General features: G+C 40.4%; 1 protein-coding gene across 1 annotated transcript in view; it reads right to left on the reverse strand.

The window, feature by feature from the left end:
* Positions 1-930: 930 nt before the first annotated feature.
* RAB3C (RAB3C, member RAS oncogene family) overlaps positions 931-23,244 on the reverse strand; it is a 132,381-nt gene continuing 110,067 nt past the window's right edge. The window contains exons 4-5 of the mRNA XM_063320168.1: positions 19,523-19,647; positions 931-9,301 (exon numbers count right to left, since the gene is read on the reverse strand). Coding sequence (XP_063176238.1) covers positions 9,114-9,301; positions 19,523-19,647 — 313 coding nt within the window. The 3' untranslated portion in view covers positions 931-9,113. The remainder of the gene's footprint in view (positions 9,302-19,522; positions 19,648-23,244) is intronic.

Raw genomic sequence — 23,244 nt, forward strand, 5'->3', positions numbered from 1 at the left:
TGGATGGACAAAGACACTACATTTGCTGGTAGCTGGGAGGAATGAGGGATTTTCATTCTCAGAGGTGATTTGATGAAAAGAGTCTGTGCCAGACAGAGAAGCCCCTGTGAGTGAGAGCAGTGAGCTGCATGGATAGACCCCGCAGCAGAAACCTGCCTAGAGATACAGGATCCCAAGCAATAGGCTAGGAAGCACTTGGTTTTGAGTGAGAACCAGAGGTTAATCACGTTTACTTTGCCGATGAGATGTAAATATACTAGAAAAACTGGGGGACTTGATTGAAACACAGTGGAACAGCAAGAGGGAACACGTGCTAAAGGAGTTTGTAGGTGGACTCTTGTGAGAAGGCGCTGGGGGGCACAGGGTACAGTGTGACCTGTTCAACAGATAGGTTGAAGATTAGGACTTAATGTGGAGGGAAGACAAATTCAGGAGTCATGGTAGGGTTCAAACTAGCACAAAGACGTGTGTGTCTAGAAAAAAGCAGCACCTGAACAGTGATATAATTTGTGTGAAGTATCAACCACCAAAATTGAGATGGCTCATTCGGTCTAAGATTACATGACCAACTAATAACAGCATCCATACTGTTTAACAGTTTATACAGTGAAACATCAAAAGAAAAAAACTTTGTCCCATTTTAAAGGGTCAGCATATAGGCCGAGACAACAGCGTGCTTTTAGTAGGCAAATGTCTAGTCATTCTCCGGCAGACTCCTAGGTCAAAGTCTCCAGTGAATTCTGTGGGATTCAGACAAAACTACGACTCACCAGTGCTACTGAGAGGATATTAATGAAATGAATTATTGCAGATGTGGTATCATTGTCCATTATTTTGTCAAAACTGAAACCATTCTCTCCCAGTTTTAGTAACCAAAAGGAAATATACAGAGGGAGGAAGGGGTAATACCATGTCACCACAACTGAGATATTCATGAATATAGTCTCTTGAATATTTATTGTAATCGCAAAAGGAAAAAAAAACTTCAAACAAAAAATTAAACAAAAAGAATCCACTTGGTATACAGAAGTTACATACAAACAGAATATCCAGTGGAATACACATAGTCTCTACGTCCACATAGAATTAAAACTCTGCACATGGATAAAACTTGTACTTCACGTTCAGACAAGAGCTCCCGTGGATGTATGCAGAAGATTCACAAAATTTGTCACCCAGCAGCATTTTAAACTAACATATTTTTTAGAACCACAGTAAATATATTGCAGTAAGAGTCAGGGCAGGTGGGACAGATTGAGTCTCACCCCCTCACAAATTTATTCTAAGCAAGTACTTCAACTTTTCTTCTAGAACAATTCAGCAAGCGAGTTAGCCTCAGGGAGCCAGAACAGCTACATATTTTCAAGGTAAGCATTTATCCTTGTGTATGGAATCACATGTCCATGAGGAATAATAAAAATGCTAGGTGAAATTATCTGTCAGCCCTTGAACAGTCAGGTCACTTAGCAATAAAAAGTTTAGGTAAAGCATCCTCAGTCCTGTAGCAGTCTGTATATATGTATTGAAGTGGTACCTCATATTATGACTGTTAATTTGCCTGCTGCTCAGCTACAAAGATATCGAGAATTTCCTTTTTTTTATTAAGTAATCCCAAACTTCTCTCCACATACATTTTCATTTTGCTCTGGTCTGAATAACTTTGCTGAAGTTTTCATGGTAGAAGGTATAAAAACAGGCAGAATTTTAAGGGCTGCTCAGGTCATTGCAATTACCATCCTGTGCTTCTTAATGCAATCTGGCTACTTTGCTTTCTCAGAGAAACTATTTGATGACATAGGAAAGGAAAACCATGACACTGGTTTCCAGTAGGCCTTAGAGTTTCATTCTTTTCCTGCTAAGCTAATTTAAAAAACCCCTCAAACCTAAATCAACCTTGTACATTGTCACAAAAATGCATCAAATCAAACTAAAAATTTGCCCATGTACCTTTTCATGTGGTACTAATGAAAATAATTTGATATGAAAACTGCTCAGCAAAACCAGTTACTCCCCTTGGCCCAGACTCAGTGGCCCATCTCTATTTAGCAAATTGCCAAGGCGGATGACATGTTCCTTTGAAACCAGAGATGCAGCAAGAATTAACAGAATGAGCTTCTCTGCAGAGTCTGTTGGGCACAGCTGGGAACCCATGACAGATCAGGGATTCAGGGTTTAAGGTGCAAAATGTACCCACGGTTTTGCTGAATAGTGATGGCCTTGCTCGTGTGCTCAGAGAGCTATTACAAATATGCAAGGATAACAGGAAAGGAAAAAGAAATGATTGGATGTCTCCTTTTAATTTTATGGTTAGATTCTGGGCTGCATTTTGCTTCCTTTTATACCTCAGGTTTACTGCTAACAGTGGAGTTGTTCAACATTGAGGGCCATGTAACAGTTGAGTGAAAAGCCTGGGTCAATATATTTAAGGATGTATTTTCCATCTTTAAGACCTAGAAAAGCTAAGAAACTTAATTGGCATAAGTGACTAATTAAGGTCACCATCCACTGTGCTGGACCATTTTGACCGTGACCTTCAAGCTGTTCCCAAAAATGTTAACTCAGGGCACCAACTGAAGTTTGTTGAGTTATCTGCAAGAATATTGGGTACTCCTATTTAATATTTCAGGTAAGTATTATGAGTTAACTGTATCAGATTAAAGAAAACATGCCCACACGATATTATGCAGTACAGGCAGACAGAGCATGTAACTGATTCTTTAAGAATGAATAACTCACCATAACTGCTGAGCTCTAGGAAGTTCTTTTAATGTTTCTAGAGAACATGCTTTGAAAATATAGGCAGATAGTTTAGAAATGGTTACAAGCATCTTCTGACTGAAAGCGCTGTCCTACTAGCGTTTGTGTAACATCATAATTTTCAAAAAGGACACTCACAACTCTAAAAGTAAAATTGACATGCACTTGCAGCAAACATACACATACCTTTTACCATTGTTTTATATATGAAAAATAGTTTAAATGACTTAAGAGTATTCTTACACTACACTGGTAAAGTGTTCACTATATAAATTTTACTACAAGACACATACATCTACTGGAAATCTTAAGCCACACAGGCATCATCAACAGCATATCACACATACCTGACACTTCTCCCTTTCACACAAGTTTATATACACTGAGTAAATAATTAAATATTGCACTTATTGGCCCATGATTCCTCAGTTTTGAGGTATTCAAAAATAGAAAACATATCTATTTTTATAACATATTTTCATGCAACATTTAAGACAATTGAATTCCACAAACACTAGCATATAGATTACAAATTCTGACAGTCCAACTGAGTCACGACACATCTGACATTACTGACAAAATATTAAACAGGAGTTACAGCACAAACATATCATTTAACAGTAGTTGCAGGTACATGTCAGAATTACTCGAAGAAATTTATCGCCAGAAGTGGTAAGCAATCTCTAGCATTCATTTCTGCATGTTATGCATGATTCTGAAGTTATTGGAAGATTAGGGCTTTTGTTTCCCCCCCACATCAAATATCAGGTACCTAACCCTACAAACGACAAGCCACCTACATCTGCTGGAACCAGGGATAATAAACCTATGGTCTGCAAATGTAACCCAGCTCATTTCTGGTGCTAATGAGAATTTATGGATAAATTCCACTGTGGCATTTAGGGAAGGCTGCACGGAACATGAACAAGTAACGGTGGGAACTGAATGAGTGTAAAAGATGTACTGCTGTGTATATGTGTATACTATATGTGTGTAGTTACAATTTCTGCTTCAATGAACACCCATGGATAAACAAAGTTTAAAAAAAAAAAAAAAAAGAAGAAAAAATAGAAAAGCTTAATTGGAAAGGTGCAATTTCATAAAGAAGACTGGTAAAAATCATTCAAATAATTGAAATGAGTTGCGTCTTTAAATGAGACGCGTCTTTAAATGAGACTTGACAAATGATGAAGAATCTGGAGAACCTGGAGTCAGAGTGTATGGATTAAGAGACAACGTGTATTAAATAGTGTAAACCAACACAACTCCCCTGTTGGCATAAGTGAAGACACGTTGCTTTACACCACCTGAGGGTTTATCTATAAGGATTTACATACTCATGGTCTCACGTTGCTCAATCTGTCATCCTAAAGAAGAACTAGCCTCATACACTTTGTGTCTGTCTATATGAAACAGGCCAAGGAGGAATCTGTCTGTCAGCAGAACAGTAATTTATTTGACACCCTTAAAAATGCAAGTAATAAACCTTGCCTCTCACAAACAAATATAGAAAAGATTAGGTGTGTGTGTGGGGGGATTTGGAGGGGGGCTTCTTTTGGAATTCAAATGCAGCATCATTCGTCTGCTATCGAAGAAACAAAGGCATCATCATCAGATGTAGAATTTTTGCCACTATTTTTTTCCTAAAAATGACAAACTCAAAGCATTCTCAGAGTTAGGATGAAACTCCAGCAGATTTTGTGCACCCTGAAATAGCACTTCATTCCTAAAATAAAGAAGGTGCAGGTGGTACAGCTGAATATAAGAGCTGAGCAGACTGGGAAGAAACCGTAATCTCTCAGAGTGGTGCTCTGGAAAGGCCACACAGATGTAGTTGCTCAGGTAGTTTCTCTAGGCATTACATTAAGTATAAGCACAAAGGAACAAACAGTTCCAGGTAACAGTCACGTACACTGAGAGAAAGAGTATTTTTTGACAGAAAATCAGGCTAGCTTATATGTATTTCAAACACCAAACAAACAGGTCTAATTAAACAAATTCACAACAACAACAAAAAGATCAGCATTAAAGTGGTTGCGCTGTAAGGACCAGAATGCTTGTGAACTTGAACTCTTATCAGAATTGAAAACTTGCGTTTGAAGGTTCAACCCAGCAGGGCTTGCTAGCTGTTTGGCAGGTCGGTGCCAGGAGGCATCGCAGGAACTGGTCACATCCTGCGCTCCTGTGTGCTCCCAAGGCATTTTCTGAGCACTAGTTTGAATGTGCAGCAAGCAAGACACTGTCAGAGCGTGACAAGGCTGGTGCATTACCCATGCACAGGATTAGCCTGCTGCTAAAACTTTAGTCTAGATCATAACTTGGAAAATGGGTTGCGTAGTATTGGTTCAGCTGGCACTGTGGGGCTCAAGACCCTCTGCCCACAGGCATCTAATCTCTCGGGAATTTAACCTGCTCTGTGTATCAACTGCTTTATCTCACCAAGTGGCCTAAATCTCAGCTGAAGGGGTTATCTGTGTCTGGACCAATAAGACTCCATGACATTCAGTCCTACTTCTGTGCTGACAGTGACAACAAATTACTGCAAAGCGTGCAAGTACTTTTTCACCAAGAATGAGGCTGAAAGTAGTTTTGGATCTCTTATCCTAGGTTGCAATTTAATGATCCATCCCTCTTCCGTCACTAATATATAACGGTTTTTAGCCTGGTACTGTCTCTTGACAGAACTGTGCTACACATGTGGATAGATCAGAGGTCTAACCAAACCCTGCCTGTCTCTTCCAACAGGTAATAATCAGTGACTATGGGATATGTGTGAAGAACGAGCCATTGACTGTTTAAATTTTGGCCCTTGATCAGGTTGGGATGGGATTTCCAAAAGTGTTCAGCCTAACTTTACTTGCATTTAAGAAAATTGCAGTTCTATCACATAAAACAATAGAGGCTGAACAAGGCTGAAGAAGCAAAACTAGATCGACAAAGGCTGCTTTTGGATATTCTACCCTACTAACAGGCCAAGGCATAATTTTAAATAGAATAAAAATCCCATTCCTGTTGAGGGAACTTCCCACAGAATTCAAACTAAATTTTTAGGACGTTTGGGGAAGGGTTACTAAGCTACTTCTCAAAAGCCTTTCTGTCTTTCGTGTTTCTTTACCATATCCACGTTCCGGCTGAGAGAGGTACTGAGATCATGATGCTCCTGATCTAAATATGAGCAAACCTTACAGCAGAAAACTCAGTATTGCTGGGAAACATGTGGCTGCAAAAGCCAACCTGTGATGGAAAATCAGAGCCTACTTTTCTAACAGTAGGCAACTCTGATTGTTAAGAAAAGGTCTACTTGAACTTCTACCCATTTTCAATTTCAGAGAAAAGTATGATAGGACAAATTGAGTTTGATGGGATGTCAAGAGGTCACCCTTCCCAATCTCCTGCTCAAAATACTGTCAACTATGAGGTCCAAGCAGTCTGTCCAGGGCTTTAGCCAGTCTGGTCTTGAAAACCTCCAAGGATTTGATGTGAGCACTTTAAAAATTAATCTGACTGATTCTGAACTCTATGACAATGTCTGAGCATCAATACAAAGATCCTAGGAGCTTTTAAATATTGACTGGTTCTGCTGCTGTAGTTCAGATGAGCCTTCTCCTTAGACCACATTGCTGGCATGTTACTCTGGCAGCTGCTACCCCCATCCTCCCCATCCCATACAGAAGATCAGACATATTGGAGGCCTGGGAGGTTAGTTGTCTCAGAAAGGCAAGAGAGAGATTCTCCTTCTTTGATTTTGCTGTTACTCTTCTGCCCAGACTCTTGATGCAAAATGAAAAGCAATTAATTCATCCTATTTAAGTAAAGAACTATTTACCTATCACTCAATTTGTTAAAAAAACATATATGCTAATAATGTATTACCACCACTGATTAGAGTCTACATGGTCATAAAGAGGCAGGCGGGTCTGGAACTCATTGCAATGGAGTACAAACAAGGTGTGTCTGTAGCAAGGGGCATCTTGGAGTCTTTTTTCCTTGTTACAACGTGCCCAGGAAATCACCATTTTGCAGCAAGCGTCCCAGAGCAAAGCTGGAAGAATACTTCGACTTGTAGCCATGTTGCACGATGCATGCTCAAGCTCACGTAAGATGTTGACTATGTCCTCCTCTCTCCTTGCCTTGCCAGAGGTGGCTCAGACTAACAATACAACCTAAACATTTTCTAAAGGACTTGAGGGCTGAAGCTGAGTGCTGTCTCAAGGCTTCCCTGCTCCCTTTCCTCCAAGAGGAATAACTGCGCATAACAAGAAAAGGATGGAAAACTGCCCACCGTCTCACACAAAGCTTCCTCAGCTTCTTATCACTTCTTTTTCTAAAGCAGCTGGTACCTTAGAGGGTAAAGGGATATTAATGAAAGTCTCTCAGCACAGTTAAAAACATGCTGCCTTAGATGGAGGAGAGAAGAGCAGCATCCCTGGAGAGAGGCAGGGTTATTGTTGGGATAGCACATGCCTCTTCCACCTGGCTGCTCATCAGCCCCAAAGAGGACAGTGCTTTCTCTTCATGAAAGTAAAGAAGTCCAGTCTCCATGTCTACAAGGAAAACAAGTGCCTAAGTAAACTAGCTAACAGGACGGATGTGGTTTAAAACCCAAGACTGAAGAAAGAACACTTACTTAAATTAGGCAACCAAAGTAGTGCCCTAATGGCATACCCATTTTACGTGTGTCTATATGCCTTATTTGGAAGTAATTTTTACTGTGTCAAAGTGTATGTAGGTTATTTAATCAATAAAAAAAGTCACTGTTTTTTCCTAGTGTGTTTCAGGAGTTATATAAACTATCTTTAAAAAAAGCAATGCGTGTAGAGGGATTTCTTTGCAGTTGTGAGCAGTTTGCAGTACCTTGTGTCACTTCCTTTTTTTTATTTTTCTTCTGATTTTTCCCATTGCAGACAGTCTAAGAAATGTCAGCCTTGTCCTAAATTCTGTCTAATTGGAACAATAAAACAGCTAACGGCTTCTTCAATTATGCTGCTTAGTTAAAAAATGTCACTGTGACGCAAGTAAAGCAGTTGTACAAAGTACTCCAGGGCACAGATGTAAGAAACTGCCAACAATTGCTAGAGGAGTACTTTTAAAGACTGTGAAAGATGAGTATTTTTAACACTTTATTAAAAAGTAATTTGGGTACTTTATTCTGCTATCTTCACAGCCTTTTGCTGATCTTAGGAACGTATTCAGCCTAACACTAGAAATATTGACAATATTTTTATTACTCCTAAAGTTTTTAAAAACCTTGTGAAATTCTGATTGTCTTGTCAAAATAGATATCCCCATCGAAGTAAAAATGAGGTCAAACTCTAGTTCATTGACACCAGCAGCACCTCTGCAATAGGTCTGAGTAAAATACAGGTGTTTGTAGCCAGTGTGGTGATGGTTGTCTCAGTGACTGAATGGGAGATGAAATTCCTGAAAACTTAAGTATGCAGGTTTGACAGCAACATGAAAAGACAGGTTTTGGCTATGAAGAACCGAGCTTAATGGACTTGGCTCTGTCAGGGGCAATATGGAACTGTGTATTTAATATCTCATGCAGGTAGAAATGGAAAGAGCTAGTCAGCCCTCCACTACTGGGGGAGGTACTACTGAGATCTCCGTAATGATGGAATGAGAAATTAAGTCCAGTTTCAGAAAGGTATTAGATAGACATGCAGCTCCCACGGAAATGTAAACATACTTGCTATCCAAACAGGATGAAGTACCTAATATCTCTGAGGATCTGCACTGAATATCCACATCCAGTTGGAAACTCACAGGGAATTAAGTGGCTTTGGGTCCAGGAACTAACTTCTTTCTAAATTCTGAAGTTTCCATGATGTGTAACATAATGAGCATAGATTAGCCAAAGCAATACTCTCCAAGAAGTGTCCCTTATACAAATGATCTGGACTGAATGAGGGATTGGCTCACTAGAGGAACATTTATAAATTGATTTTCAGTCAGGAGAAAATATAAGTGGCACCAGGAAAACATCTAAAACACCTCAGCCACTACCCTAAGGATTCACCTATACAATTTGAAACTGATGAAGCAAGAGTCAATTCTAGGCAAATGTGGTCTGAGGACATGGCACCAGCTGAAGTTAAGTGTAATGTAAAGCAGCAAAAAGAAAAGAGAAACTAATGGCCATCCTGCATGCAAAAGCCAGATGCTAAAAATGGATCAGCCTTTCAAACTAATAACCTCTCCATCTCCATATGTATACTCGATCAGCTGCTGATGTAAAATAAAAGAGTTTTCTCCCACATAAATTAATAAGACAGTATAAATAAAGGCATATAGACCATTCATAAATACTCTGTTGGCAACAGAATGCACTGGAGCTGCCTTTGCTGATAGCCTCATTAACAGCCGCAGTTGGGCTGCTGTGGAGGAGGGGTGTCCTTTAGCCGCGTGTTCTGCTTGCTGGCAGCAATGGTGGGATCCGTTTCCAGACTTTCCGACATTTTGTCACAGATGATATCCACGAGTCGCTCAAACGTCTGCTTGACGTTAATGTTGTCCTTGGCACTTGTTTCAAAAAATTCAAATCCTAAGAAAATAAACAACATGCTCATGTTCAACGCATATTCCACTACCTCCAATAAATATACATGTATAAATATACAAAAATACAAATATCTTGAGCAAGGAAGACTGGAGAGACACTCAGAAAGCAAACACATGAGAGCACACATATTAAAGAGGGGTATTGCAAGAGCAGTTAAAATTGTAACACAATCAGAGTAAGTATATTAGTGCTATTTGCTTTGTACCCAGCCAGATAAAATCAGGACTGTCTCAAATACATTCCCTTAGACAAATTCTACTTTAAAACATTTTAATCTAAAAATTGACACCAGCTTGAAAATATTATTATTTTAGAAATGCTCTATATATCCAGCCATTGGGAAGGAATAATCTGCTGCTCCATCTCTAACTATTATGTTCCTCTGAGCATTATTCAGCTGGAAACAGCCACTTCCATTGTGTCATTAACCTGGTGCCAAAACAGACAACTGTGTTTGGAAATAACCAGGTAAAAAAAACAAAACAAGACAAGGAAAGATTCCTGCAATTTGATATCTACTTAAGTTAGAGGTGAATCCATGGGATCAAAGGGACTCCCAACCCTACAAACTAAACTAATAACTAAATACACAAATGCATATAAGGAAGAAAATTTCCTTAATTAATTCATATAGATGGACATTTTATCTGTCCATTGCCAATGACTACCCCAAAGGCTATCCTTAACCCATAAGGGACATTGGAAGCCGTTACGGAGCAGAGCCAGCTCTCCTGAGCTCTCCTCTCTGGCTTCCTTTGTCCCACATCTGCCTCTTTCAGCTAGTCCAGGCTTGCAAATTGCTGGTCAGCCTGCAATCCAGCAGGCTTCTGCCAGAGCTGGGTCTTGCCATATTCTTGCTTTCTTTGCAAGACATCGGTCTTTTTTCATTTCTTTGTTTTCTAAGCCTCTTCCCCCAAGCTCCACCTTTTTCCACAGTTACCACGTTGCCCACCTGAGGGTTCCCTGGTAACTTACAACTTTCTCCTGCTTTTGTCTTTTCACTACCTAAGGATTTAATATTAAAATGGTTTACAAAACAGTGGTAATTTTACAGAAGCATCTTAGCCTTTGCACAGCTATTTTGATTCTTTCTGATTAAATCTAAATAACAATATGCAACTACCAGAGTGTTTAATTATGAGAAAAAACCCAGTAAGAAAATGCCAGTCACTTGAAACTCTTGGCAGAAGGGCAGAAAAGAGCTTTGTGTTGTTGTTTTTTTATTTTTTTTTTAATATTGTGTATATTTTCTAGTGAATGGGCTAATCTATTTCGAAAGACCACTTGAAATATATATGCAACTACTTTGATCACATTAGTACTATGTATTCAATATGCCATCTAAGGTAATGTGCACATTCATTCCGATAACTGCTTACCATGTAGCTTTTGCATGTTTCAGTACTAGCCTAGAATTACAGCAGATAATTACATTTAGCTTGGCATAATACCCCAACTTGCGCTAATAACCAACCTTCCCAGCTAGACCCTGCATAGATGAGACAATGCACTGACCTGTGAGAAAGTGACTGAACCCCCAGCTGCCTCCACAACAAAGTATTTGCTTTATTCTTTACAGGAACTGTACAGATGGGAATTTTGGACAGTCCTGGAGATTCCCCCAAGCAGCCCCTCCTGTGCATTGGCCAGCTGATAGGAACTATTTATATGCTTAAATGTGCTGATAAACACCCCAAGTAGAGAACAGGGCCATGCGGGGGGCCCCCCCCAAGGCAGTTCCTGCTGTAGAATGGATTCAGCTGCACATAGGTAAGACTTGTAGGTGGCCTGTGGAAACCTTGCAGATGTTCTTGCAGATGCGGAAATGGTCACACAGAACTGTCTTTTGAAGCCAATTTAAGAGATGCTTTGTGCACAGTTTAAAGTAATCACTGACAAAATGTCATGGTATGCAGTGGGCAGGTAGGACCAGCTCAATTACAAGAATTCAGCAGAAGATGAGTTCAGAGAGTCTCATCTGATGTAGCTGAAGACACCGTTGCAAAGACCCTTGCAACAGAGGCTCCTGTTGCCATTTGGATACCAACTGACTGTCCTGTGCAGCAGATTCAAGTCCTCATGAGAGTGTTACTGTATGCAAAATATCCCAATAAGTTAGAGTGGTGTTTGGTTGTTTTGTTTAACAGAAACTCTGTCTGTGGGCCAGTTTCAAAGAGACAGGGAGCATTTTTCCTAGCAGAGTGTGCCTGGAATAAATACCTCAATTCTGGTTGTTTTCCATTTTGTTATGGAATATTTTGCAGACCTTTTTCCCCATAACCTCTCCTCCTGACTCATCTTGCAATTATTTTACTAATAGTGCTTACAGACCCTAAGCTTCTGAAATGCCTGTGTATGAGGGCCTCAGATCTATGCCTTTTAATACTTTCTTCAGGTTTTTTTTCCACTGCTCGTTATTACTGGAGAGGAAAGATTTTCCATGTGAGTTTAAGCCTGAAGTGAGGCAACTCTGGTGATGCTCAGGGCAGCTGAGCTCAGAGAACACCATGTTCCCCCCACCCGTGATGATCTGTACTGCCGATGTGGATGAGACTGGGCAGAGCAGATTACTGCAAAGACAAAGCAAAGCCTGAGAGCCAAGTGGGTCGGTAAGGCAGAACAGAGCAGAAACAGCAGAAACTGAGAAAATCCAAAATATCAAGGTGCCTGAACATACGAACAATGATGTGTGTGGGGCATGAATTGGGATGTTCTAATTTAAATGCCTTTTTGGTGTTTAATACAGTTTTCCCTTTGCTGTCCTTACGCTATGTCTCTTTCCCTTATATACCTTCTTCCCAATAGTTTTGACTCAAAGAAAGCTGTCAAGCTCTCAACAGCCCCGGCAGAGCACCACAGCAGCAGGGGCCAGCAAGGACACTGGCATGCTGCTGCTGTTCACCTGGCGAGCACAGACAGCAGTTCAGGTAGCCGCCCGGAGAACACATGAACAGCCTCAACTACTGACTTTGTTCCCTCTCTGCCTCACGCTTGTTCAGGCTTTGCAGAGGCTCCTTCATCAATGTTCATTAACACTTGTTTATGCCTGCTTTTGAAAAATAAGGAAGAAAAAAAAACAAAAAAACACCAACAGAAAGGAGGGCCATATGCAAAGGGAAGAACACTCTGCACCCTGTCATCTTCCTGAGAAAATGTGACATCAAGGGGATACACTAGCTAGAAAATTTTAAGCACAATTTCACAGACAAGAGCTATGTTAAAATTTTACCAGCTACCAGGAAGACCTTCTGGTTTCAAAGTGTTTGTCCACAACCAAGACAATTTTATTTACCACCCCGATGTTATGTTAACAGATATCCTCAAGGGTCTGTTCCTGCAACACCTATCCTTCCTTGGAGGCAAGCCTGAACTGTGATCCTTAGTGCTGCTCTTGCCAATGCCCTGTTCAATCCAGCGTTCTGAGGAGCAGTAGGAGATGCAATGTCAGAGAAGAAGTGGCTGAAGGAAGCTGCTCCCCTTGTAACACAGCGGTATACAAAAGGCAAAATCGAGGAAGCCATCATTTAACAATGTCATTGTATATGAAAGAGAGGAGCTAATGATGCCTCATTTTCTTGTATTTGCATCCTGTGGGCAGGTCTGAGGGGGTGCTGGCATGCACTTACCTTCTTGCCTGCTGTGAATAGATCTAATGAGGTTGGCATTCACATTGCAGGCTGTCACAGAAGGCAACTGCAAGACCTTTCTCCTCTGCTCAGTTGTCCACTTCCTCAGAACTTTTGATATCTTTGAGACCTCTACCCGTCTCTCAAAGAGAGACAGACATACCCGACATGATTGCAAAGGTCATCTCTCCTAGGAAACTGGTCTGAAAGTAGCTGGTGATCATTGCTGTTCTTCAAAGTATCTCCTACACCTGCAACTATGGTAGCAGATCTGGTTACACGGTGCTCTGCTTTGTAGACCAGCTGGATGGGACCTCTACTGTCCAAACAAGCCCAAGGGCTGAGCTATGTTAAGAAAAGTATTGAAACAACATTAAACCCAAAAACAGGACTTGCTAATATTACCCCAGCAAAGAGCAGTGCTTTAGCACCATTCTGGATACAGCTAATGTAAAGATTGTTAAGAGAAATGCTAAGATATTTATCCAAGCTTTAGGGTGGCCAAATTTATTTAAAAAAAAAAGCTAAACGGGGACTCTCAGCTGTGACAGAACAGACAAGACTTGAGGGGCGGTTACTGGTAAGGCTTTAGTGAACACCTTGTTTTCCAGTCTTTCAGAACAGAAGGTTTCCATATAAATTCCAGTTGTACTGATTTTGATCATGGCTTCCAGATCCTTTCAAATGACTGCATTTGGGCGATAAACTCCTGGCAACTAAATTTTTGTTTGTTTACATGAGACTTTTGTTGAGCAAACACAATCCCTTCCTTCTCATTGTCATTAAGGAACTTTCCTGTAATGCAGCTCCAAGTGTGTGAAAGCAATGGCAGGTTGGCATTTCTCCCCTGTAAAAAATCATCCTGGGGACAGGAGCCTTTAGTTGCTCTGCCAATACCCTGTGTGTGTTGTAACTAAACCGAAGTCTGGTGTTTTTCAGTGCTGTCAGTCTGTCTCCTTCCTCTGGCACTAACATTTGCCCTTTAAAAAGAGCTAGAAAACGGTGAAGGGGGGAACTATGAGCAGGCATGTTCCTGCACAACCCAATTATTTTCATTTTTTAACACAAAGTTAGACGCAGCCATATGTCCGTGCTCTCAATGCTGCTGGCGACCCTGCCTTCTGCACCATAGCCTCCAGCTAGCCACGGAGGCAAAACAGAACAGCAAGTTCTAGCAAGCTGTGTACTGAGGTGCCAAGTCCCACTAGATTCCTGATTTAGATGCCAAAATTACAGCCCTAAAAATGCCTCCTCAGTGGCTGCCTAAACTCACAGATGCCTAATACCCGCAGTATACTCAGACATTTAATGCACACATTACCCCCCAGGGCTCATACCCCAAGGCAAGCAAAGGTTCACTCCAGTCATGACGCCGGGGAGCTGCTGCCTTGTGCCCCAGCCCTGGCAGGACTCAGAAACCAGTCGTGTCCTGCCCCATCTCAGCAGCAGGCCTGGTCTTGCAGGCTTGGTCAGATCCCACAGAGGTGCTGGATGCCCAGTTGCACCCTGTATAAGCACAGGACACTGACAAACGCTCTGCTTTCAGGTGTGCCGGGGCGCTAAATGGGTTTAATTTGAAGAAATCTAATCACCCCTGAATCGTCTCTCTGGCACCTCCCCAGCATGACCATTATGCACATATGTGCCTGCGCCAAGAACAAAATGAAAACAAAATAGACAAGGCAGGCTGATTTTGGTTTGAAGTGAGAAATTTTCTTCTCGTTTTTGGTGGAATTTATTTTCAAGGCACTGGGAATCTAGAGAAGGAAAGAAAGAAAAAGCTGAAAATAAAGACTTGAAGGAAGAAATGGCCCAGAAGAGATAAGAAGAGACAGGGTGGAGAGGGGAAAACCACGCCCAAGCATACAAAATAAGGTATGTGTTAAAAGCTGAGGAGTAAAATGACTACCTCTGTGAGTGACAGGCTGTGGAGGTGTACTGAAGCCCTGGGCCCTGCTGATGCTGAGGCATGTGGCATTCAGCTCCCTTTGCAGGCGCCCTGAATGCAGTGTGAGGGCTGGCTTCTGTCGGCCCTTGCAGAAGGGACTGTGAGAGCTCACCCAGAAAGGTCCTGATTCATTCCGTTTTCTGACATTGGTTGGTGGCTTCTGGGAGAGACGGTGTGCCAGGATACATTTAGAAAGCAGGTGAGTGCAACCCACAGCGTGCTTAGACGTGCTGGATGTCCCCAGCCACAGGTGACCCTGGGTGTCAGAATGTAAGAAACATGGAGGCACCAAAAATCTGATGGGAAGGGCACTGCCCTGAAAACTGCTGGGCAGAACATAGAGCCAGAGGTAGATTTTAGCAGGACATCACACTAGATGATCACCAGAGGTCCCTTCCAGCCAATATTTCTATGATACAACAGCTCCGTTTCCCAGAGCTTTAACCAACAAACATTCATGAAGAGACAAAATAGCATAAGCATTATGTTCCACACCCTTTTTTGTAGTGACTAATGAGTAAACGTGTTTAAATGTGTTTGTTGTGATTCCCGTGTCAATATTAACATTATGTTAATTGGTTCTCGCTACTGGCTGGCGTGTCACATTACTATATTTTCTCAGTATGGTGTCTCAGTGAGGTAAAATTACGTGACTCAGCTGAATTTATTTAATCCTGTCTGGTTTTACTTCATTCTAACATTGCTCTCTTAATGATGCTAATATGTTAAACAACCATGAACTAATTTCTGAATAAAGGATGTACCACTTACAAAAAGTACTGAATAGGGTGAAAAGGAATGGCTAAGGTGCGAGACGGTTTTTGTTTCTGGATCAGTGAAATAGTCTGAGAATTTCAGCCTGGAGAAAAAAGAAGGGTATGATTGAGATCTCTGAAACCAACAGTGTTGCAGAGCAGGTAACTGCAAACAACTGTTCACCGTTTCTCAGCATATAACAGTGAAGAAACATCAGAAAAAACTAGCAAGCATCCAATTCAAATCAGAAGCAGGTAACTCGGATAAACTGTGAGTATTTGAAGGATGTTGTGGATGGTAAGATTCTATATGATTTCAAAGACATCACTGGACAAGTCCATGCAAAACAATAATGAAAGGACTATCGAATATAAAAATACTGCCTTTGGTTCATGAGACCCACAAACATAATTTGCTACAGTCTGGGAAAGCATCACTGTTTGTTTGCCCTTTTATACCTTTCACAAGGCACCTACCTCTGGCCATTACCATAGGTAAGGTAGTATGCTCCTTGCACCTATGATCTGGGATAGTATCATCAGCGTCATGCCCTATGTCACTAACAAAAAAACTTAAAAAAAATCTAAAATGGAAATGAGACAAATCCTGTCATCATAAACATTTTCTTAATTTCCCTTTAAGGTCAGATCTGGTTTTCTTAACCATTCCTTCTCTCCTTTGTGACCTTCTGTTAGTGTTATGAGAGATGTACCTGGAACTACCACAGGATACTTGACTAGTTTAGCCAGACCTTCGCAGGTAACGAGACCTATTGCTGGTCAATCTGAACTTAATTGAGTTACACTTGAGAAATAAGCCAGCACTGAGATTTAAAGAAATGATTGATTACACCTTGTTAATAAAGCTGAGAGCCACACTTTTCAAAGAGGTCAGCAGCCACAAGTGAGACACAATTTTCCGATAACACTCTTCTCAACAGGACACCATGTTTCCCGGGTGTTTAAACGCCCAGTGCTCTTTTTGACCTTTTGAAAACTTGGCCCAAAATGTACGTTTATTTGAAGTCATTTTCTCAATGACTTCAAATAAACCAGGGCTGAGAATAAAACCACACTTGAGAACAGAGTGTTTCACAACATGTTCTTTGTACGGCACTCATATGTTTTGCTTGCTTGTAATTGTGGCTTTAATTGATGTTGCAGACCATGGTATTCAAAGGGCCCACAGTCTTAAGATGTCTTGCTGGACACAAAAATCTATATTGTTATTTTTAAAACTTGCCCGCAAGAGATGTTATCAACTCATTGGCAGAGACAGAAAAGACAGTCCCAAGTGTTTGACACAATTTGTGCCCTTCAAACTGGCCAATATGGCCAGAGTACTTACTACAATTCAGGGAAACTCGTTCTGCTTTTCCTGACACCACCTCCCACAACCTCTAAGCAGATTTAAGAAATAATTGCAGCTGTACAGAAAACATATAAACATTTGTGTGTGCAGTCTGGGTACAGTAAATGACATACTGGATCAGAGCCACAATTTATCCAATACAATAATCTGCCCTTGAGATAGCCACAGGACATATATCTGAGAAAGGAAAACCCCAGAGCAGATAAAGATGGGAACAGAGGATAATCCGCTTCCATAAAGATTGAATTCTAAATAGCAGGAGTTTGCTTTAAAGCCTGAAACATGAGTTTTGATATCTATCTCTCTTTTTTTTTTTTTTTTTTTTTTGCAAGCATTGGTTATTACAGCTGAGGATTCTTGACTGTACAACATGCAAAGTTCCTTCTTGTCTTGCTAAATTCATGACCTTGGGGATTCCTTGTCAACTCACTGCATTAATCTTTCTACAGGAAAATAGTTTGAGGAATAGAAATTCAGATTAGTTATGCGACTTAAAAAAAAAATCTTCAAACTCAACGCTGCAAATTTATGTTTATTGCCAGGCATTTTAGTGCCTGGTCTAAATTTGGGGTAAAATTAGACAATTACATTTTTTTTGATCTCTTTCTCCACTGAATACACATTCCTAGCTCCTATTAAAATGAATAAATATTAGAAATGCTTACAGACAGAATAATAGACTAGAGGAATACATAAAATGTGACAGGTATTTCTGCAAAGAAAAACACCCTCTGTTAAACCAGGTGCAATGATAACCATTTTGGTTTTGTTGTAAAGAGTTTTAGAGACTCAGTTCTTCACAGCTGTTGGCATATTTTCTGGACCTAACCTGGTGTTAAATTGTTCCTGTCACCTTTCAAGGACTAATTTATGATAATTTTTAATGTATACTTTTGAGTTGTGCTTTTACACACACGTAATGCTTATTTAGACAAATGTGATAGGAAGATATGACAGGACCAGATAATGACAGGACCAGAGGAAACAGTCTGAAGTTGTGGCAGGGGAGGTTTAGATTAGATATTAGGAAGAATTACTTTACTGAAAGAGCGCTCAGGCACTGGAACAGCCTGCCCAGGGAGGTGGTTGAGTCACCATCCCTAGAGGTGTTTAAGAAACGTCTAGATGTGGCACTTCACGGCATGCTCTAGTGGCAGAGACTGTAGGTTGTTGGGTTGCACTCGATGATCTCGAAGGTCCTTTCCAACCATGAAGATTCTATGATTCTATGATGTGTTATTCTGATTAAACTAATTACCAGGACAAGCAACTGTACAACTAGAAAAATTGTTTAAAAATAATAAGGTCAGTGAGCTATGAAGATACATAAATTAAGAACCACCCGCATGAGATTAGACCCAGCACAGGTGGCATACTGTGAACTGCCACCACCTCCCTCTGTTTCCCATGCAGTTACTCTTGTAACACTGTCTGCCCTAAACACCTAGATAGGAATAGTGACAAGGACATCTTAGTCAGACACATTCACCAGACTGAGCCTTTACCTTTTGAAAATAATAACAAACCCATGCCCAGTACAGCACAGAAATTAATGCCCAATGATATCAGGGTTTGATTCGCACACTGCTGAGCATGCTCTCCAGAGATCAGCAAATGTGAACTGAAAAACAGGCCAGGTAGTCGTATTCTGATGATGCTCTGGAGATTTTCCATTAGAGTCTGGCCAGTGTCACCTCAAAAACATTTCATGCTATGAAAGGATATCATTGCTGGGCATAAACAGAAAGAACAGAGATGTTCACAGCTCTGTAATTTTCTGTTTGGAAAACATTTGCCTCCCAGAGAGAGACTCTATGAAACTGAGGTTCATGTTATTTACACCTGTGTAAATGTGCAGTAGGTGGACTGTTGGCAGTGGGAGTTGGATATTGGCATCTTTCTGTATTGAATTATTGGTACTGGAAATCATAACCCAAATGTTCTCAACTTGCAAAAAGGTCTAGTTCACATTTCGAGTACATTATTTATTCATTCTCTTCTCTCCTCAGTTTTTTGTTGGTTTGTTGGTGTGTTTGGTTGGTTGTTTTTTTTTAATTTTTCCCTGACTAGGATGTATCTGCCTATAGCTATGGCTATCTAAACATTGTATACATAGAGACACATGCCTAATCTTGTTGCTTATCACAAAGGCCATGATGTACTTCCTATCTAAGGAGCAGCATAAGGAATGTTTTATCGGATATGTCTTTAGTCTAAGCCAGCCTCTGAGCCAGCACTGGCCTTGTGGACACTTTTAGATGGCAGACAAGTCACAGCTCTGCATAAGGTCATCCCTGGACACATGTCCATTCTAATGATATTACACTATTAGCGATATCAACAAGGACAGTTCAGACCTCAGCCGGCAGAAACAAAAGGCATGACTATTCCTTTACAGAGAATGTATCACGAACGTTTCATTACCAGTACTGTAGCAATTAATAACATTACTTTGTGCATTCTCGCAAGCAATCATAAAGCTTTTGTCATTTCTTTTCTTACCAAGTTGCTCCGCTAAATGTTTGCCTCTCTCAGTGAAGATTACCCGTTCATCCTCCATGTCACATTTGTTACCGACCAAAATAACCTGGGCATTATCCCAAGAGTATGTTTTGATTTGAGTTGACCTTAAAAGAGAGACAGAGAGAGAGAGAGAAGTCAAAGCAAAGCAACTCCCCTTAAATCAATTTCAAGCAGAATTGTAACAAGACAAAAAAGACAATACTGATTTTGACATCTAGGGTAACATGATTCTGTTTAATTCTGGATTTCAAATAAACTAAGGATTATCTGTCAGGAATTATTATTACAGGAATAATATCAACACAGGTTTTACTTTTGCTTGTTAAAACAAGACAGTCTTTCAATATTTTCTCCTGCCATCAACACTCTTCCTGTATTTTTAGAAAGAAGTGGTGACACTTTCTCCCACACAATTAAAAAAAATTATTTTCACATTTTTAATGCAAACCTTATCATCTAAAACCAGAGCTTTGAAATAAAATCAACAGCGTATTTATTTCTTATCCTTCACCTTTTAAAATCAGTATCTAAATTTATCAGCAAAAGTCCAAACTCATTCTGTTTTCCTTCTGTTGTTTCTGTCTAGCATGTTCCACTATAGGTCTCTGACCTACTGGTATGACAGCAACATTTACATTGTACATTAAGCCACGGACAGAGGCTGAGTGTGAACTTTACTTTACCTTCCATTTAAATTATACAAGCCCTAACCATGACTACAGCTGAACTGGAGTATGTGAGGCCTTGAAACACCATGGGACCTTTAGTGCTAATGGTAAAACAGCTTACCCTACAAAGCTCTCTTCTGCAATTTGAATGTGATGCAGGTAATGAACAACTTGGGAGCACATTCGTAGCGCCTCTCGGTTGCTGACTTCCACCACTCTGCTGATACTCACACTTACTCTGTGGGATGGAAAGCTCCACATCCCAGCTCCAGGCTCAGCCAGGAGTGATGCTGATAGTTACCACCCTCTAACTGAGACCAGTATCTGCCTTTGAAGGTAACGCAGGGTGCAGCAAGCTTACTCGAAGCACTTAGCCTTTGCCTTGGACTTGTGACTGTGCCTGGCTTTAGGCTCTGACTCAAGTGCTTGGCAGGATATTAATATCTCTTCTGTCCCCATGTGATCAATGGACAGAGAAAAAGATGTAGAGCTTAGGAAAACCGCACTGGAATAGAAACTAACCTGTTCAACTACACATTTAGGAGAGGGTGCCCTGGAAGGGAATCCTCTTGTGTATCAGGGCCCTAGGTCTCTGCGAGAAAAGGTGAAATAGCTTCAAAAATCTGTTGCCTAATTGTTTTGCAAGCTGGTTTGTGTGGCTGCTAAGTTCTCTAGTGACCCCTTCTCATATCACAGCCGTTATCTCTACATATTCAGATCCCTGTCTGCAAAATGGTTCATGCACGAAGAAGATCATGATGTAGTCTGACAACCATATCTATTGGAAGACAGAAAATGGATCAAATCTCCCCAGCTGGCTTTGCTTATTGCAAGACCAGAGGGATGGACATGTGCAAAAACTGCTACAGCTATCTTTCTAACCCTGGGTCCAATGCCATTGCCCACAGGCCCAGACTCCCCTGCATGAGTCAGAGCACCTTTAAGCCATGTGTGACGGGTTTGCAGTGCTGGGCAGAGGCATTTAAAGGGAAGGATCACACTGCCTTTCGGGTTGTTTTACTTCATCAGAATGACCAAGAGGAAGCTGAAACACGCCCCAGGCATTTCACGCTACAGATTGTTCCCTTGGGCCTGCCTGGATCTTTCCTTCAGGAAATGGACACTGTGCTATTTTAAATCTGTTTTTAGTAATTTGAGTAGGCGATTAGAAGGTACTGTGACCAAAGCAGAGGTCAGTCTTCCCTGTACTCTTACATTTTACTGAATATACAATTGCTCAGAAAATAAGGGCACTGTGCATTCATTTTGGCAGAAATATTCTTTTGGAACCATGCTGAGATCTTCTGGAATTTGTGGTTAAGCAAAATAGAAATATTATATTATTTTTTTTAACCAGAAATACATCGGTCACCATAGCAACTTTGCAAATACTAGTAGTTCAAACGTCAGGGGATGTTAGTCCATTAAGGACTCCAAAAGAGCTTAGCTTTGAACAGTTATGAGTCGGGGGTCAATTTGTTCGCCTTACAGCAGCAGGAAACTGAAGACGTTTCAAAACCAAAATATACAGTAAAAATATGAAATATAAGAAATTGATGAATGAAGAAGTACAACCTGGAGAAATATCATCACACCAGTGTAAAGAGAATTCATTCAGCCTTGTTTTGCAGACTTTTGCTTCAGATCCTTACGTGAGTTTCTTTGCTTAAGAATATAACCTCCTTCGTATTAACTGCAGGCAGATGTGATTTTTCATTCTATGAACTATGAGCCTGTGCATTCAAATGCTTCTCATTACCAAAGCAACTTACTTTATTCTTAGACTTTTTTATCTGGTTTGCTTATATCTCATCTTCCAGTTATACAGAATTTTTTAAGCAACAAGAGAAATGATCTTGTCCTTGATGACAATTCCGTATGTTTTGCAAAAGACTCTGTACTGCAAAAATACAACTGAATGACAGTGAAAATCAGTCAAATGTATCCCCACCCAACCCCACATCAGTAGGAGCCTGGATTCAAAGAATATAATAGGCTTATCGCTGTTATGTTCTTTTAGACATACATTTCCACTAATGGCTTCTATAGATTTTGCTTCCCACAATTCTCCATGAAAGACAACACACAGATAATTTAAAAAAGAGATTTTGCTGTTCCTTGCATATATGACCTTTCAAATGACTGAGGCTTCTGATTAATCCAAAACTCAAACCATTGTCCTTGTAAAGAACTTTAGCCTCAGGAAGACTGAAGACATGAAAAGGCAAAGCTGATGTTTGCAGTAAGCTGAATACAGCAATTCTTTTTCAGTCTCAGTGACATGGTGTACGTCAATAGTAATTTACCCTGTAAATCTTTCGCATTCTAGTTGTATCGTAGGCAGCCAATCTGAACATGCTTGAATTTTTATAATGTATAGACACCAGAGGGGCAGTAGCTCAATGATCCATTACTTTCAGTGATCAACACAAGACTTGATCTCCCTGTACTGCAATTCTGCCATATTCCTTGTCAGAAAACACCACTTGCTGAATGCAAACTAAAGCAATGCTCTCTGCTCGTCTTAAAATAGTGCTGTATTTTCCAATACTAGTTCAAAGTACTGTAAAGTTACATCAATAAATCTCCAAAAGAGTTTTGGACTATCATGACAGAAGCCTGTCAAGGACAATATGGAAGCTTTTTTCCTTTGTTTGATGGAATAAAATACTATGTGAAAAAAATGTTCAAAACACAGTTTTGTGTCTCAAACACAAAAATCCTACTTTGTTTGACATGAACCCTAAAGGAAAGGCAAAGTTAAATAGTTCACACTGGCATATGTCCGTATGCACACTGCTTCAGTATTACCATGCTACTTAGTTCTGCCCCTAGGAAATACTTTGTAATACTTGTTAGTTCCCCAAATATTCTTAAGAAAAGATTGCTTTCTAGTTCAATAGAGTATAACGAGATTCTGTACTAGTGACACTTCTAACACTGTCATTTACTGAAGGAGAGAATAAAATCAGTGTTGCCTAGGCAAAGCTATCCACTGTTACCTCACCTCTCATGAGCACACAGGTTTCAAAG

Source organism: Chroicocephalus ridibundus, chromosome Z (genome assembly GCF_963924245.1).
Source record: "Chroicocephalus ridibundus chromosome Z, bChrRid1.1, whole genome shotgun sequence".
NCBI classification, from domain to species: Eukaryota; Metazoa; Chordata; class Aves; order Charadriiformes; family Laridae; genus Chroicocephalus; species Chroicocephalus ridibundus.